Raw genomic sequence first — 15181 nt, 5'->3', positions numbered from 1 at the left:
GAATCTCGTTCTCCGTGAATCGTTTAGAAAAAAAAATTCAGACCAATTTTAAAAGCTTCTGTACGTACGGAATTAATTATTCTTAACTATTATTATTTTACTATTTTTTTATCTACTACTTTTTTTTATACTTTTCCTCTAAATAAAAGCAGTGGAAATTAAATTGACCATACATACATGCTTTTAAACGATTTTCCACGTAAATTAAGAACCTTGAATTAAAGATAAATTTCAAAAGAACAAGAGTCTTCTCTTTCAACAGTAATGGAAGTAGCAAAAAAAAGAGAGAGAAAAAAATAAAAAATCATAAAAGAAAAGAAAAACAATTTTTGTTGGCAAATACATACAATTTTTATTTACCCGTTAGCCGGCAGCCATGCGGAGAAAGAAAAGAGAATTTTTCGGAAACTCGCCAACGAGTTTATAACCATGAATAGCCAATTAATTTACTAACATTTCTTCTTTAGATTTTATAATAGGTGTATGTTTAAAATAAACCCTGTAATGTTAATGGGAAAAAAAGTCATTCCATTATTGGTTAATATTTGAAATTTCTTTTTTCCACCATTCGCTCATTAGTTGAGGGCAAAAAATAATAGTAAAGGTATACAAATTTTATGAAAGGATTAAAGAAATAGCATGATAAAATTTTCCCTCGCAATTCTTGATGTTTGTCATGTGCAGAGGAATGGAAAATAATTATTTATTATAACTTTGTACTTTGACATTTTTTTAAAAAATATATTTCTACAGATGTCACGTGGTCGCTACGTATCTATATTTTACATTTATAAAATAATATTTTCCGAAGTCAAAATATTTGAATCCTTCTTTCTCTCTTCTCAACTGAAAAATTTTTGAAAAAAATTTTTAGCTTACATTTCCTGCGGAATTCCATAGGAATTTCCGTGGAGAATTTCATAAAAAAATGTCCATAAATAATTTCGGTGGTAATTCGCTCGAATTTCGTACAAATTCCGTAAAAAAATTTTTTTAGCTGCATTTCAAACAGTTGTACTAATCGTTGAAACCTATTTCAAAACAAATTATGATAGATGATCTATTACTTTTCCTTATGCCGTTTTAAAAAAAATTAATTATTCAATTGGAGCATCAAATTTTAATTCTGCGATCAGAAAAACAATAAAATATTAAGTATTATTGAAATTAAATCATTTTTTAAAAAATTTTGTCCGCCTTATTGGGTCCGACATTTTGAATTTTAAAATTTTACTACCATATTTGGATTCAGCGACCTTGAAAACATTACAATACCACACTTTGAACAAATTAGAAATTTTTTTAAATTTTGGAAATTTAGTCCGCCATTTTGAATTCGCCATTTTGAATTTCGAAACACCAATTTTATTTTTGTATTCAGTGATCCCAAATGCTTACAAAAAAGTTGTTTTATTAAGTTTTACTATGATTTACAGGTTTTTATACACCAATTTGTTATTTTTTCATAAAAAATGCTAAATCACTCAACTCCCAGGAGCTCAAAAAATTAGATAAAGGATTATATATAATTTTCCTCTATTCTACATATTTATTTAGTTTTATTTTGGTCTAAGGTTCATTTATTTTGGTCAATTCCTTCAAGAGAAATTAGGTATCAACAGGAAATAAGAAAACAGTCATGAAATGATTAGAATGAAATTTTATTCATCCAGAAAGGGCTGATTACCTCCAATCTTATACTTTTACAAGTTCAATAAAAAAAAGTGTAGAGTTGGTAATCAGTTGAATAACAAAATTATCATTTGTTTCTTAAGGAAACATGTACAAAAAGTTTATTTCTAAATAAGAAGATTTTACGATTTCTAAATATTATCCAAACAGCCAGATGTATTTATGAAGAAATATAATTTTGATTATTTGTATATTCATTCTTCCAGAAGTCACATTTTTCAATTGGATTCATAGGACTCCCTTCTGGGCAATAAAAAGCCTCTGCAAATTCCTTCATATTCATTAAAGGTACGTTGACTCTTGCAGCTTCAGGTGAATGCACATAATTATTATTAGAGGTCCTACAGTGCATCTATCAAAATGTTTAAAGAAAAGATTACTAATATTTTTAAACATGTTACTCAACAGCAACGGATTAGTAGTTCAATGTTGAAAATAAAAAATTCAAAAAACTAAATATATTTTAATTAATACCAAAATTTTAACATTTTATTTTAGATTAAGACTTAAATAATTATAACGTAATAATTACATTTGCATAGGAAAGAAAGAACAATTGTTTAGATGTATATACTTGAAAATCCGGTAGGGTGTTCAGTTTTTCTGACATTAAATTATTATTTATTATATATCTCATTGCATTATATGCCACTTTTATTCCAAGATTATCAGCATAATTTTCCTTCAAGGTTATTAAACCGTCAACCTGTAAAGTTAATAATAAAAATAATTTTCTAAATTACAAAAGAAAATTCTATAATAAAAGTGTATTTAAAAATAAATATCAAAAGTTGAAAATATATATCTGTTAATGGAAGGTTGAATTCCCAATTTTACGCTTTTAATTACATTCTGCTTATTGTACTGATTGAACAAACATTTGGTATTTTTATCAAAGTTGAGTGCAATAGATGGACTTTCAAAATAAACTGTAATTAATATAATTATTATTAATTCATTAAAATGTAAGGATATTTAATAAAATCTTACGTCATGTAAAATTTTATAATTCATCATATTTACCACTGTCTTGTGGCAAAACTTTTGTAAAACATACTGCATGAGACAATTCATGAGCAATTAAATGTCCAATTTTTCCAAAATTGAATGCACTTTAAATGTAATAATTCAAAAGATTAAAATTAAATATGCATGTATTTAAAAATTCTTAGATTTTGAAACAACTTACAGTGGAGCCTTTATATAAACGAATGGAGTATACAAATTTGTTGGCTCTATCACTAAAATAATGAAAAATGTCACATATTCCTCCATTTTAGTTTAAAAAAATTTTAATCTATGAGTCAAAACGCGTCAACCGTGAATAAAATTTTTTTATAGTTTTGCGGAAAAGTTAAAACATTTATGAAAATCTGTAGTTCACAGCAAACCAAAAAAAAAAAAACACTTTTAACTGTTTTTCAAAACTTTAAATATTTATACCTTTTTTTATAATAAAAAATTTTTGCATTATTTAAAAAAAAATTAATAACTCATTACTGTTTTGCTAGAAATTAATAGCAGTTTTCTTGGTAGTCATTGAATATCCACTCTTTTAAATAAACTTAATTGTGAAAAAAAATTTTGAAAATTTTTTAATTTTTAATAACAATTTTATAAACAATTAGTTTTTTTTATGCTTTCTAGAGCAAGGATTTTAATGAAATTTATATGTAAGATACATTGAACCTACATTTTTATATTCCCGAAAAAAAATTTGTATTTCCAATTACAACCGGAGATTTTTAATTTTTTGTTGCGCCGTGCGCGGTTTGCTCGTTTACCGCGTCATCCATCGCTGTGATAAATGCCGCGGTAAACGAGCAAACGGCGCAACAAAAAATTAAAAATCTCCGGTTGTAATTGGAAATACAAATTTTTTTTCGGGAATATAAAGATGTAGGTTCAATGTATCTTAAATATAAATTTCATTAAAATCCTTGCTCTAGAAAGCATAAAAAACACTAATTGTTTATAAAATTGTTATAAAAAATTTTCAAAATTTTTTTTTACAATTAAGTTTATTTAAAAGAGTGGATATTCAATGACTACCAAGAAAATTGCTATTAATTTCTAGCAAAACAGTAATAAGTTATTAATTTTTTTCAACATTTCATAAATGTTTTGACTTTTCCAAAACTATAAAAAAATTTTATTCACGGTTGACTCGTTTTGACTCCTATAATAATTTCTTCTTTAAGATATTTTGTCACTTTGTAATACTACACCTTTGTCACTTACTTATTTTATTTTCCGGCACAATGTATTCTGCATCCACTGTTACTTTTCTTTTCTTTCTTCTAAAAGGGCAATTTATAATTAAGAATAAGTTTATAATTAAATATTTTGTTGTAATACTAAGTGACGGTGAACACCCTGATAATTATACACTACCGTCGGAAATTATCGGTACGGCTGCACGCGCACGGCCCAAAAACATACCAATCTTTAAATCACGATTTTTTTGTAAATACAAATGTCAAAAAATTAACAAATATACCATTTGAAAGATTATTAAATTCTGCGATTAATGATACATAACTGAAAATTTTAATAATTTATACAAAATTAGCAGCAATCGGCAAATTTGATAAAAAAAATTAAAAAATAAAATTTTTTCGGAAATTTTTTGAACCCCTGCACATTTTTTAAAAATTGTAGAAAAAATTTGAAACTTATATAAGTGTAATCATTCAAGTCTCATCTTTAATTTAAGACCAAAAAAGTTAAAAAATCTTAATCGGTTATCGAGATATCATTATAAACGGCCGAGCATTTTCAGCCAAAAACCGTTCAAAATCGACTAACTCAATGCATTTGTCAAAAAACATGCTCCGACGTTTATAATGATATCTCACGAACCGAATAAGATTTTTAAACTCTTTTGGTCTTAAATTAAAGATGCGACTTGAATGATCACACTTATGTAAGTTTCAAATTTTTTCTACAATTTTTAAAAAATATGCAGGGGTTGAAAAAATTTCCAAAAAAATTTTATTTTTAAAATTTTTTTGTCAAATTTGTCGATTGCTGCAATTTTTGTATAAATTATTAAAATTTTCAGTTATCTATCATTAATCGCAGAATTTAATAATCTTTCGAATGGTATCTTTGTTAATTTTCTGACATTTGCATTTACAAAGAAATCGAGATTTAAAGATTGGCATGTTTTTAGGCCGTGCGTATGCAGCCGTACCGATAATTCCCAACGGTAGTGTATATTTACAAAAAAATTAAGAAGTAGATAGTTAATTTGCAGGATATTTTGAATTTTTTTTCGTAGTTAAAAGTGAAAAATTTACCCATGATTAGACGTTATTAAATTCATATTTTCTAAATATAATTTAACCATGCGATCTGCTTGAGCTTTTTTAAAATTAATATAATTTTGCATAGCATTAGAAGTAATAGTGAACTGTAAAGAATAATATTAATAAAAAATACTTTTTACAAAATTAGAGATATAATTTTTTTCAAATTATGTAATAATATATTAGGTGAGTTCTTACATCGTATGAAAAAACTTTTTTTTCTAACGTTAATTGATGTTTTATTTTGTTGGTTACACGGATCTCTAGATTTACATTTTCTATTTCTTGTATTACCAATTCTTTCAAAGTATCATTTAACCAACTGTTTTGAAATTCTTCTTTCATTTTTTCTTTTATGTAATTAAATTGTTTTCTAACCTAATGAAATGAAAGTATTATAATTATTATCTAATTTGTTCAAATGTAACATTTTAAACCCTTTAATGATCGCGGAAAGGGAGAAGGGAATATTTAAAAGCCAAACGTCATATTCTTAGAGATTTTTAGGGACACTGATTACGATTTCAAATCCAGTTTTTAAAAATTAAAAATGTCGGATCCAATATGGCGAACAAACTATTTTAAAATCTAATGCAATTTGTTTGTAACTTTTTATTCGGTGTTTTTTTTAATTATGATGAATCTGATGTTAGTTTTTGAAAATTTAACGTCTTAGGGGCGTCAAAGGGTAAATAAATAAAATTTTCGTATTATCACTTACAAAATGTTCCTTTGCCTTAAATTCTTTCTTATTCATTAAAATGTTGACAACACCTTCTATCATTGGCATCGTGAATATGCACTTAAATGCTCTAATAATTTAATAAGTAAATATAATTATTAGAATTAATTATTATTTTTATTTTAAAAAATAAACGACATAATATAATTTATTGCTAACAATTTCTTCGTTTACCTATAATCATTAGGCGATTCTATTTGTCTATCAAAAAAGTAAAACCATAAGTCGTTATGATGCTCAAAATTGAACATCATGTATTCTACTGCAAATTAGATTAAATATTAATTAAGACAATAATAAAATATTTCTATAAACTTTTTGATAAATTTTGCTTCTATTTTTCTTGAAACATTTTCTAAACAATTTTTTGTGTTGGAAATTTTAAAATCGTTAAATTATTTTTACTGTTTTAAAATTTCTTCTGCTCTTTAATTTTTAATGATTAAACAATAAACTTTTTTCAATAGTTTAAAACTACAATAATAATAATAATAATAATAATAATAATAATAATAATAATAATAATAATAATAATAATAATAATAATAATAATAATAATAATAATAATAATAATAATAATAATAATAATAATAATAATAATTATAATAATAATAATAATAATAATAATAATAATAATAATAATAATGAGGGTAAACTCTGTGAAGAGATACCAGGATGCACTCCCTTTGCGAAAACTTCCTGCTATCTTGGAGAGACACATCGACCTCCACGTCCGAACATACATGTTCACGTGCCCTTGGATATCATAGAGGTCGCATCAATGCTCCGGCAATGCTATAACGTTTATGTAACTAACGGAGGCGGTTCAGGGCCCATCCTGGCCAGATGGTAGCACCCTGTTAAGGCCCGATTGTCCCTCGACACGGGACAAAGAAAAAAAAAATGAATGACATGGACAAAATTTTAAATGAAATACTCCAAGTGGGTACCTCGAAAGAGGGTAATCCCACCACCGATTCTGATCGGGTGCAAGCCCCGATAGTCGGTGCAGATGGCTTCAAGGATTTTGGAGGGAGCCAAATAGATAGCCAGCTGACATGCTACGAATCAAATGTCGCAAATCAATTCCTGGCTATTCCCGAAATGTTTAAGAGCGTGCAACAGGCATTCAAGCGCCAAAAGAACGTCAGTCGGGACATCCAGGATGGCGTGGCGGTTTTGGAGAGTGCGTTCTTAACAATTTGTAAGAATTTACGTTTTATTCCCGAGCCGTTCAAAGAACAGGAGCCGCAACATTCAACTGTGGAAACTCCACGGCGGACGAAGAGTGTTATTGCAAGCCGGGATAGCGCGGCTGCAGGCACAAATAAGACGAAAAAGGTTAGTAAGCGCCCTAGGGAAGGAGTAAGCCCAGATGTGAGTCCACATCAAGCAACTCAAAGTGAAAAGAGGATTAAGCGAAAGGATGCTCCACAGCTTAATCCTGAGTCGCTAGTTGAAGCAAAAGAGGCGTCCTCAAGTAGTCCTAGTAAGACGTATGCCGAGACCGTCTTGAAAGACGGAGCGGACAATGAGGACGGCTTTAAGGTTGTTGGAAAGAGAAGGGAACGGGCTCCAAGAAAGAAGCCCCCAGGCGAGAAAAAAGAGCTCTCAAAACACCCTTTGAAGCTTAGAACCACGGAAGCGGTAAAAATCACGGCAAGAGACCCAAAATCTTATGAGGGTATCTTGCCGCTGATAAAATCAAAGGTTATACCTGAAGATACAGGTACCGTGATCCAGAAAATCAGGAGAACTTTTAAACAGGAGGTTCTCCTGATAGTGAAAAAGGGTGAAGAGACCTTAAAATTTGCGGACAGTCTGTCCTCGGCCCTGCATGGCGTGGCTGAGGTCATACCTCTAGTAAATAAGAGGTCTCTAGAAATCAAAGACCTGGATGAAGCCACTACAGAGAGTAAGGTGACTTCAGCATTGAAAGAAAAGCTGGGCAAATCCGACCTGACTATAAAGTGCAAATTATTGCCGCGCTACAGAGAAACTAAGGTTGCTCTTATCCGCTTGGCAGAAACAGAAAGTGACATTCTGCTTAAACTTGTCCGAATCAAAATCGGCTGGATAAATGCTCCAATTCGCGAGCATGTTGAAGTAGCTAGGTGCCAAAAGTGCCTAGGTTACGGACACAGAACCCTATCCTGCAAAGGCCCCGACAGAAGTAAAAACTGTCGGAGATGCGGCGGAGAGGGACACCTCGCGAAGAGCTGTAACGTTAAGCCGAAGTGCCTTACTTGTTTGGACCTGGGGAAGCCGGAAACGGATCATGAGTCCGGAAAGAGAGCTTGCCCGGTTTACAGGGAAGAACTGCAAAAGGTTAAAAGGGCAAATCCTTAAAATTTTTGCAGGTCAACCTGCATACAAGTAAGGATGCACAGTTGCTCCTAATGCAAACAGCAAGGGAAAATGAGGTCGATATCCTGTTCTGCAGTGAGCAGTATCAAGGAAGCGACCTCACCCCTTGGTATCAGGATAAGGCAAAGAGAGCCGCCATAAATCTGTGCAACCCAGAATTGCGGGTTGACAAGTTTTTGGAGACGAGCAGTGGGTTCGTGTGGATAGAGGTAGCTAATATACGTATGTATAGCTGTTACTTTTCACCCAACGACCCACTGACAAACTTCGAAGCCAATATCGAAGACTTGGAAGTGAGCCTCACAGAATCCAGGTTGGATGTCATCATCACTGGCGATTTTAACGCAAAGTCGCCAGAGTGGGGTGAGACGAGACTCGACAAGAGAGGAATTCGTATTGGAGAAATGATCTCCAGAAACGACTTATTAGCTGTAAATCGAGGTACATAATACATGGACTTTTAGACGAGGTGCAATCGGATCAATTATAGATCTAACAATCGCATCGTGTAAACTATTCAGCCGCATAACCGACTGGCGGGTCTCTGAGGAATATACCGCAAGTGACCACCAGTACATTGAATTCTCAGTCTCGATGGGAGACACACGAGGAGGAAAAAGACAGGATGCTCCTAGTCGCAAAACCTCCTCGTGGAATATGAAGAGACTCGACAAGGAAAAGTTCGGCCGGTCCCTAAGAGAAGCCCTTTTAATTGAGGACTTTGGCTGGGTGAAGAGGCCGAGCAGTCTGGATAGGGAGGTGCGAGCGGTGAGGAACATGATAGTCACCGCTTGCAATGCGTCAATGCCACGCAAAGGCGCCATTCCCGTAAGAAAATCCTTACACTGGTGGTCAGAGGAGCTAGCCTCCTTGAGGAAGGAATGCCTCAAAGCAAGAAGGACATATACCCGATCTAAGGGAGATCCCTTGCTGAAAGAGGCTTTCAAGGAGGCGAAAAAGAACCTCAAGAAAGAGATCCGCAAGTCGCGACGCCGTAGCTGGAAGGACCTAATCGAGGAAGTCTATAAGGACCCATGGGGTCTGGCTTTTAAAATCGTTACTAAGAAATTAGTGACGAGGCAAAAGACCCCCGGCCTGGACAATCCCGATTGGGTCAGAAAGATAATAAATTCTTTGTTTCCTCCTGCAGAGCCATACCTTAGAAGGGACTGGAGTTTTTGCAAAGTCGAAGAAAAAGAACTCTTCAAACTTAGTGAACTACAAAAAGCAGGCAAAAGATTAAAAACAGGCAAGGCGCCTGGAATCGATGGGATAAGTAACGAGATCCTAAAGTTGGTAATCGACACTTCACCCCAGATTCTGCTTCGATGCTTCAATCTTTGCCTTGAGAAAGGAGAGTTCTTCTGCGACTGGAAGCGACAGAGGTTAGTCCTCCTAAGGAAAGGTGAAAAACCTCTAGATAAGGTTTCATCGTACAGGCCTATATGCCTGTTGGATACGATGGGTAAACTTCTAGAGGATATGGTCCTGCAGAGAATGCAAAGCCACTTGACCGGAGAGAATAGTCTATCGGATCACCAATTTGGATTCCGTAAAGGCAAGTCCACAGTTGATGCCATCCAGGCAGTTGTGGACATAGCCAAAGCAGGAAAAAACAAGTTGGGACCCGGAAAAAAGAAGAGCTTCTGCGCGTTGGTAGCAATGGACATACGCAACGCGTTTAATTCCGCAAGATGAAAAGATCTCATCGAGTCGATGGAAAAGAAAAACATGCCGCGCTACTTGTTGCGGATAATGGATAATTATCTTAGCGACAGGTGGGTTATATATGAGGGAGCAAGGCTCGAGGGTGGGTCCATTTGTATGGAATGTATCTTACGATGATTTTCTGCGAATGGATCTACCCGAAGGTGAGGTGATCATCGGCTTTGCGGACGACGCGTTGTTCGTGTGCACTGCCGAAAGTGAGGAGGCTCTTGGGACATTGGTGAACGAATGTCTGCGACTAGCAAAAAGCTGGCTGGATACCAGAGGTCTTGAAATGGCCCTGGAAAAGACGGAGGCACTGCTGGTCACAGACAGACGTGGTTATGAGCTCCCACGAATCGTGATAGACGGATTCGAGGTCAAGTGGAGTAAGCAAATTAAATATCTTGGTGTGGAGTTAGATGGAAGGTTAAACTTCCACCACCACATGGCTACGGCGTCAAATAAGGCGATCGAATGTGCGGCTAATCTTTCACGGTTAATGCCAAATGTAGGCGGACCCCGTGAACAAAAAAGAAGACTGGTGGCGAGTGTCGCCCACGCTAAAATACTCTACACAGCACCAGCGTGGGCCCCATCCCTGAGAAGTAAAAGATGTGTGACCATCTGTGAAAAGATACTGTCGGCGCAGAGATCGATAACAACGCGTATCATCTCTGCATATAAGACGGTATCTACGAGTGCTGTGCAGGTCCTTGCAAGTGTCCCGCCAGCAGATCTTTTGGCGAGGGAAAGGGAAGAAATGTTTCTCTTTTCTAAAGAAAGAAGTTATTTGGATGAAGAAATAAGACCAAGCAAGGGCCTGATCCGCAAAGAAGCGAGGCACAGGCTCATAGAAAGATGGAAAGAAATATGGGATAGTGAGGAAAAAGGTCGATGGACTTATCGCTTTATCCCGGCACTCGCCACCTGGATAAATAGGAAACACGGTCAGGTTTCCTATTATCTGATTACAGTCGGGTCCCCATACTGTTACATTTCCAGAAATTTCCCACTTCTCCAGACTCAGCTCTGTTATGTGCTCAAAGTATGCTTACTGCGCACCTTTCAGGAACGTAAATATATACACCTCAAGTTTGGCCTAGAAGTATATGCCCCCTTTTCTTTGGGCTTAAGAATACGGCCCTGAAAATTGGTGACGTAACGTGACGTCACCTAACACTTCTGAATTTGGAGGTTATGCAAAAACATAACACTACTGAGGACATAACACTTTGGAATCTAACAGTATGGGGACCTGACTGTATTACGGAAATGTATTCTCTTACCTTATTCTTCACTTTTCTTTGTTTTTAATAACTTTTCGACGTAATTATCTACCATCTGCCATGCTTTCTCATTTGAAATCATCTTCTCGATTAGGTTTTCAGGTGTTATGTGTCCTATAACATTTTCGATATGTTTTCTTCATTTAATGCCAGGGGAGTTAAATAAAGAGAGTTAACACTTCACACCCAAATGCTAACTCCCCAAAGAAAAAATAACTCGCGCGGGTGTTAAATGAAAGGAGTTAGAAATTAACTCTCTTTTGGAGTTAATTTTTAACTCGAAAAATGTCACCTTCAACTCCCGAGTCCGTTAACTCCCTAAATTTTTTACAGTGTACATCATCCTTCTCAGAGTCATTATATTTGCAAGCTGCGTTGGAAGCTTTTCCTATTTTATGCAAGAAAGCTTTAAAGTAAGCATGCCCAGTAAGCAGTTGTGTCAGGTAGTAGTTCACCTCTCCATCCTTTCTGTTGATCCATCGCCGTATATTTGGTATCAATCTGGCTGTCCATCGTCCCCTACTTTGTTCATTCCAGCGTGTTTGACATTCATCCAGAATCATTTCTCGAGCTTCCTTTCGTGCTTCCTTTCTGACAATTTCAGTACTTCTAGTATATACTAGACTTCTCTCATGCACCAGCAGGTCAATAGGTATTACTCCAGCAACTACTAGCGCGGCAGGTTCTGATACTGTTTGGTAACAGGATGCTATTCGTAAAGCTCCCAATAATTGAGCAGAAGCAAGTTTCTTTCTGTATTGCTTCTTTTTTATAGCGGTTGATAGGAGGTCTCCTCCGTACAATAAGATAGAATTTGTTACATACAGAAGAAGTTTTTTTTTGCTTGGGGTCGGACCGCCGAAATTTGCCAAAAGCCGGCTTAAATTTGCGGTCACCTTTAATGCTTTTTCAGAAATTTCTTTAATGTGGTTTAAAAAAGTAAGTTTTTTATCAATTATTATACCTAAATATTTCAGTGAATCCTTCGTCATTAGAAATTTATCTCCTATGTTCATTGTGATTGTAGTTTTAATCTGTCGTCCAGTTAATAAAACAATTTCTGTTTTTTCAAGTGCAAGCTGTAATCCATGTTTTCTCATCCAAGCATTTACTTTTCGCATAACTTGGTTTGTATTCTTTGTAAAGCTTCTACGTCTCTCGCGGTAATAACTACAGCTATATCATCAGCATATCCTATCAGGAAACTATTTTTTGGCATTTCTTTGCATAGGATTCAATCGTAGACGATGTTTCATAAATCTGGACCCAGGATTGAGCCTTGTGCAACCCCTGCTGTTATTTTCTTTCTTGCTTGTCCTTCTTCTGTATTATATACCAATTCTCTATTTCTGAAATAACTTTGGATTATTCTCAGAAGATAAGTAGGGATCTTGAATCTATTTTTGAGAGATTTTAAAATATCTGTCCACCTTGCTGAACCAAAGGCGTTTTTTACGTCAAATGTGACCAGTAGAACAATATTTCGAGAGTAGTGGTTTCTAAGTTGTTCCGAATTAAATTTCTTTACTACCTCATTTATCGCACTGATTGTAGAAAGACCCTTCCGGAAGCCATACTGTCGCGGCGCTAGTCCAGCTGTACTCTCTACTGCTTGCGTAAGGCGTGTTTTGACTAGTTTCTCAAGGAGTTTTCCCGACGTATCCAGCATACACAATGGGCGGTATGGAGACGGAAGCTTGGGGTCGCCCTTGTTTTTACTGATAAGAATAAGTCGCTGTGTTTTCCATCTTCTTGGGAAAATACCTTCCACTATGCATTTATTGTATAAATTCAAAAGAATTTCCGGGCATATTTTACAGACTAATTTTAAAATTTCCGATGGTATTCCGTCAGGGCATGGAGCTTTTTTGTTCTGGAGGGAGGTAACAGCTTTCGTCAGTTCTTCTGGACTGAAGAGGGGTATACTTTCTTCCGGAATATTCAAACTTGGGTCTTGAGCTCTAATTGGGTGGGTAGGGAAAAGAGCGTTTACCACTGTTGTAAGTTCCTTAGCGTTTAAGTCTATTCCATTTAGAGCATTTCTCAATTTCTTTATGACTACCTTATAGCCAAGCCCCCAGGGATTGTTGTTTACGTCTCTTTTAAGCTCTTCCCACCGTTCTTTCTTGCTTTTCTTAATGGCTATTTTTAAAGATTTTTTTGCTTCTTTATATTTACTTTCCTCTTGTAATATTTCTCCAAGTATTTTTTTTCTTCTTCTAGTTGCTTGCCGTCGAAGTTTAAGACAGTTTTTTCTCAAGTCTGCGATTTCCCTAGTCCACCAATACGTAGGCCATCGTTTATTGCTTACCTTTTTTTTGGGCATGGAGGCGTTGCAAGCTTTATGTAACAGAGATATTGTAAGTTTAGTAAGTCCTTCTGCATTAACATTCTTTCCTATGATAGCTATTTCGTCGCAGCCAACGTTCATAACTTCCTTGAATTTTTCCGCGTTAATTTTGTTATAATTCCACTTAGGGCGGTACGTTTCTCTTTTTTTAGCAATATTTTTTGTTCCGGTAATTGAAAAGGTAATGTACTGGTGATCGCTACCTGTGTAGTCATCTATCACTGTCCAAGCTTTAATATATCCAGCCATTTTCTCGCATACTAGAGTGATGTCGGGTATTGTTTCAGCGTAGCCCGGTCTGCGAAAAGTTGAAGTGCTGCCTTGGTTTGCTATCACTAATCCTGTTCTAGCTGCCATTTCTAAAATGCAGAGTCCCCTTATGTCAAGTTTATCCATTCCCCAATCCGGTGCTTTAGCGTTAAAATCCCCGCCGATGATAAACGTTCCCCCCAAATCTCTAACGAAATTAGAGAGGTTACCAAGTTTTTCCATGAATTCACGCAGAGTCTCATCTGGGGTGAAATAACAACTTACAAAGGTAATGCTTCCGTTGTTAACCCATACGAATCCATTCTCGCTGCCATGGTTTTAATTAGCAACAGATTTTTTGTTTGAAATCCAGATAGCTGCAGTTGCCAATCTGTCTGTGAACCAATAGTTTTTATTGTTTGTGTATTGTTCGCTGATGACTACTAAGTCAGCCTCTCGTTCGAGGGCTATTTGCGTGAGTAGGTCGTCAGCCGTTTTGCTTCTGTGTAAATTTCCTTGGAGGATATTCACTTTTATTTGTTCTTTGCAGATTTTGCCTTTTCAAGAGCTTCTCTAAATACTACACACTTTCCTGAGCCAGCCAAGTGTTTTGTGTGTTCATCTTCTATTTTTTTTCAGCGCATAAATAGCATGTCGCTTGATTATTGCAGCTTCCTATACAGTGTCCCTTCTCACCGCAGCGGAAACACATACCCCTTCTATCGGGGCCTTTGCAATCTTTCTGGAAATGACCATATCCCAGACATTGAAGGCAACAAGGGACTACCGTTCTTAAACGTACTCTAGACTATTTATTTATTCTACTATTTATCCAGCCAATTTTAATTCTCGAAATAATAATAATAATAATAAACCGGCAGTTGATAGGTCCTGGGTTTCGAGCCCCAGCAGAGTTAGCCTCACATTTTATCATGGCTTTAAATTTATTTTTCAATTATTTATTGATTTGGCGGTGACGTCTAGGTTTAGATACCGGTACTTCTAGAATTTGAAACTTGGTCGTTATGGTAGGTTTCTACTTCACATTTAGTGAAGGAACTTATTAATGAGTTGACAATTGTTTCGTGAAAAATTCTGGGAAAATTCAAATAATAATAATAATAGCTGTAAAGATGGCAGTAGTCCAACTACCAGAAGCAGATTCTGATGCTCTGCTTAAGGCCGGTAAGGTAAGGGTAGGCTAAATAAACTGCAGGATTCGCAGTAGGGTTGAAGTGGACAGATGTCACAGATGCCTGAGCTACGGACATCTGGCAGGGGTGAAGGAATTCCATTGCACAACTTGTGAGGATAAATGGATAAAGGAGGCAAACCACGCTCCAGGAAGTGGGTCCTGCCCTGTGTATAGAGAGGAACTGAAGAGGTTGAAACAGAAGAGGTAAGATTTCTTCAGGTCAACCTTAGAAAAGGAAGTATTGCCCAAAATCTCCTGATGCAGTGTGCCAGAGAGAGA

At 35.4% G+C, this 15181-nt stretch overlaps 2 protein-coding genes across 2 annotated transcripts in view; both read right to left on the bottom strand.

Moving 5' to 3' along the window:
* The window catches only part of LOC122498524 (hemicentin-2-like), a 331240-nt gene that overhangs the window by 276626 nt on the left and 39433 nt on the right, over nucleotides 1–15181 (bottom strand). The gene's annotated exons all lie outside the window — the stretch shown is intronic.
* LOC122498525 (neprilysin-3-like) lies at nucleotides 1663–6001 on the bottom strand. The gene is made up of 10 exons (XM_043606297.1): nucleotides 5920–6001; nucleotides 5725–5815; nucleotides 5202–5381; nucleotides 4995–5107; nucleotides 3934–3992; nucleotides 2882–2933; nucleotides 2716–2804; nucleotides 2542–2621; nucleotides 2225–2398; nucleotides 1663–2044 (listed from the first exon to the last, which is right to left on the bottom strand). Exons 1-10 carry the CDS (start codon nucleotides 5997–5999, stop codon nucleotides 1853–1855), a joined length of 1110 nt encoding a protein of 369 aa, XP_043462232.1. The 5' UTR covers nucleotides 6000–6001; the 3' UTR covers nucleotides 1663–1852.

This window comes from Leptopilina heterotoma, unplaced genomic scaffold, assembly GCF_015476425.1.
Source record: "Leptopilina heterotoma isolate Lh14 unplaced genomic scaffold, ASM1547642v1 Lhet_15, whole genome shotgun sequence".
In the NCBI taxonomy this organism is placed as follows: domain Eukaryota; kingdom Metazoa; phylum Arthropoda; class Insecta; order Hymenoptera; family Figitidae; genus Leptopilina; species Leptopilina heterotoma.
This window is presented reverse-complemented; position numbering and strand designations above follow the sequence as displayed.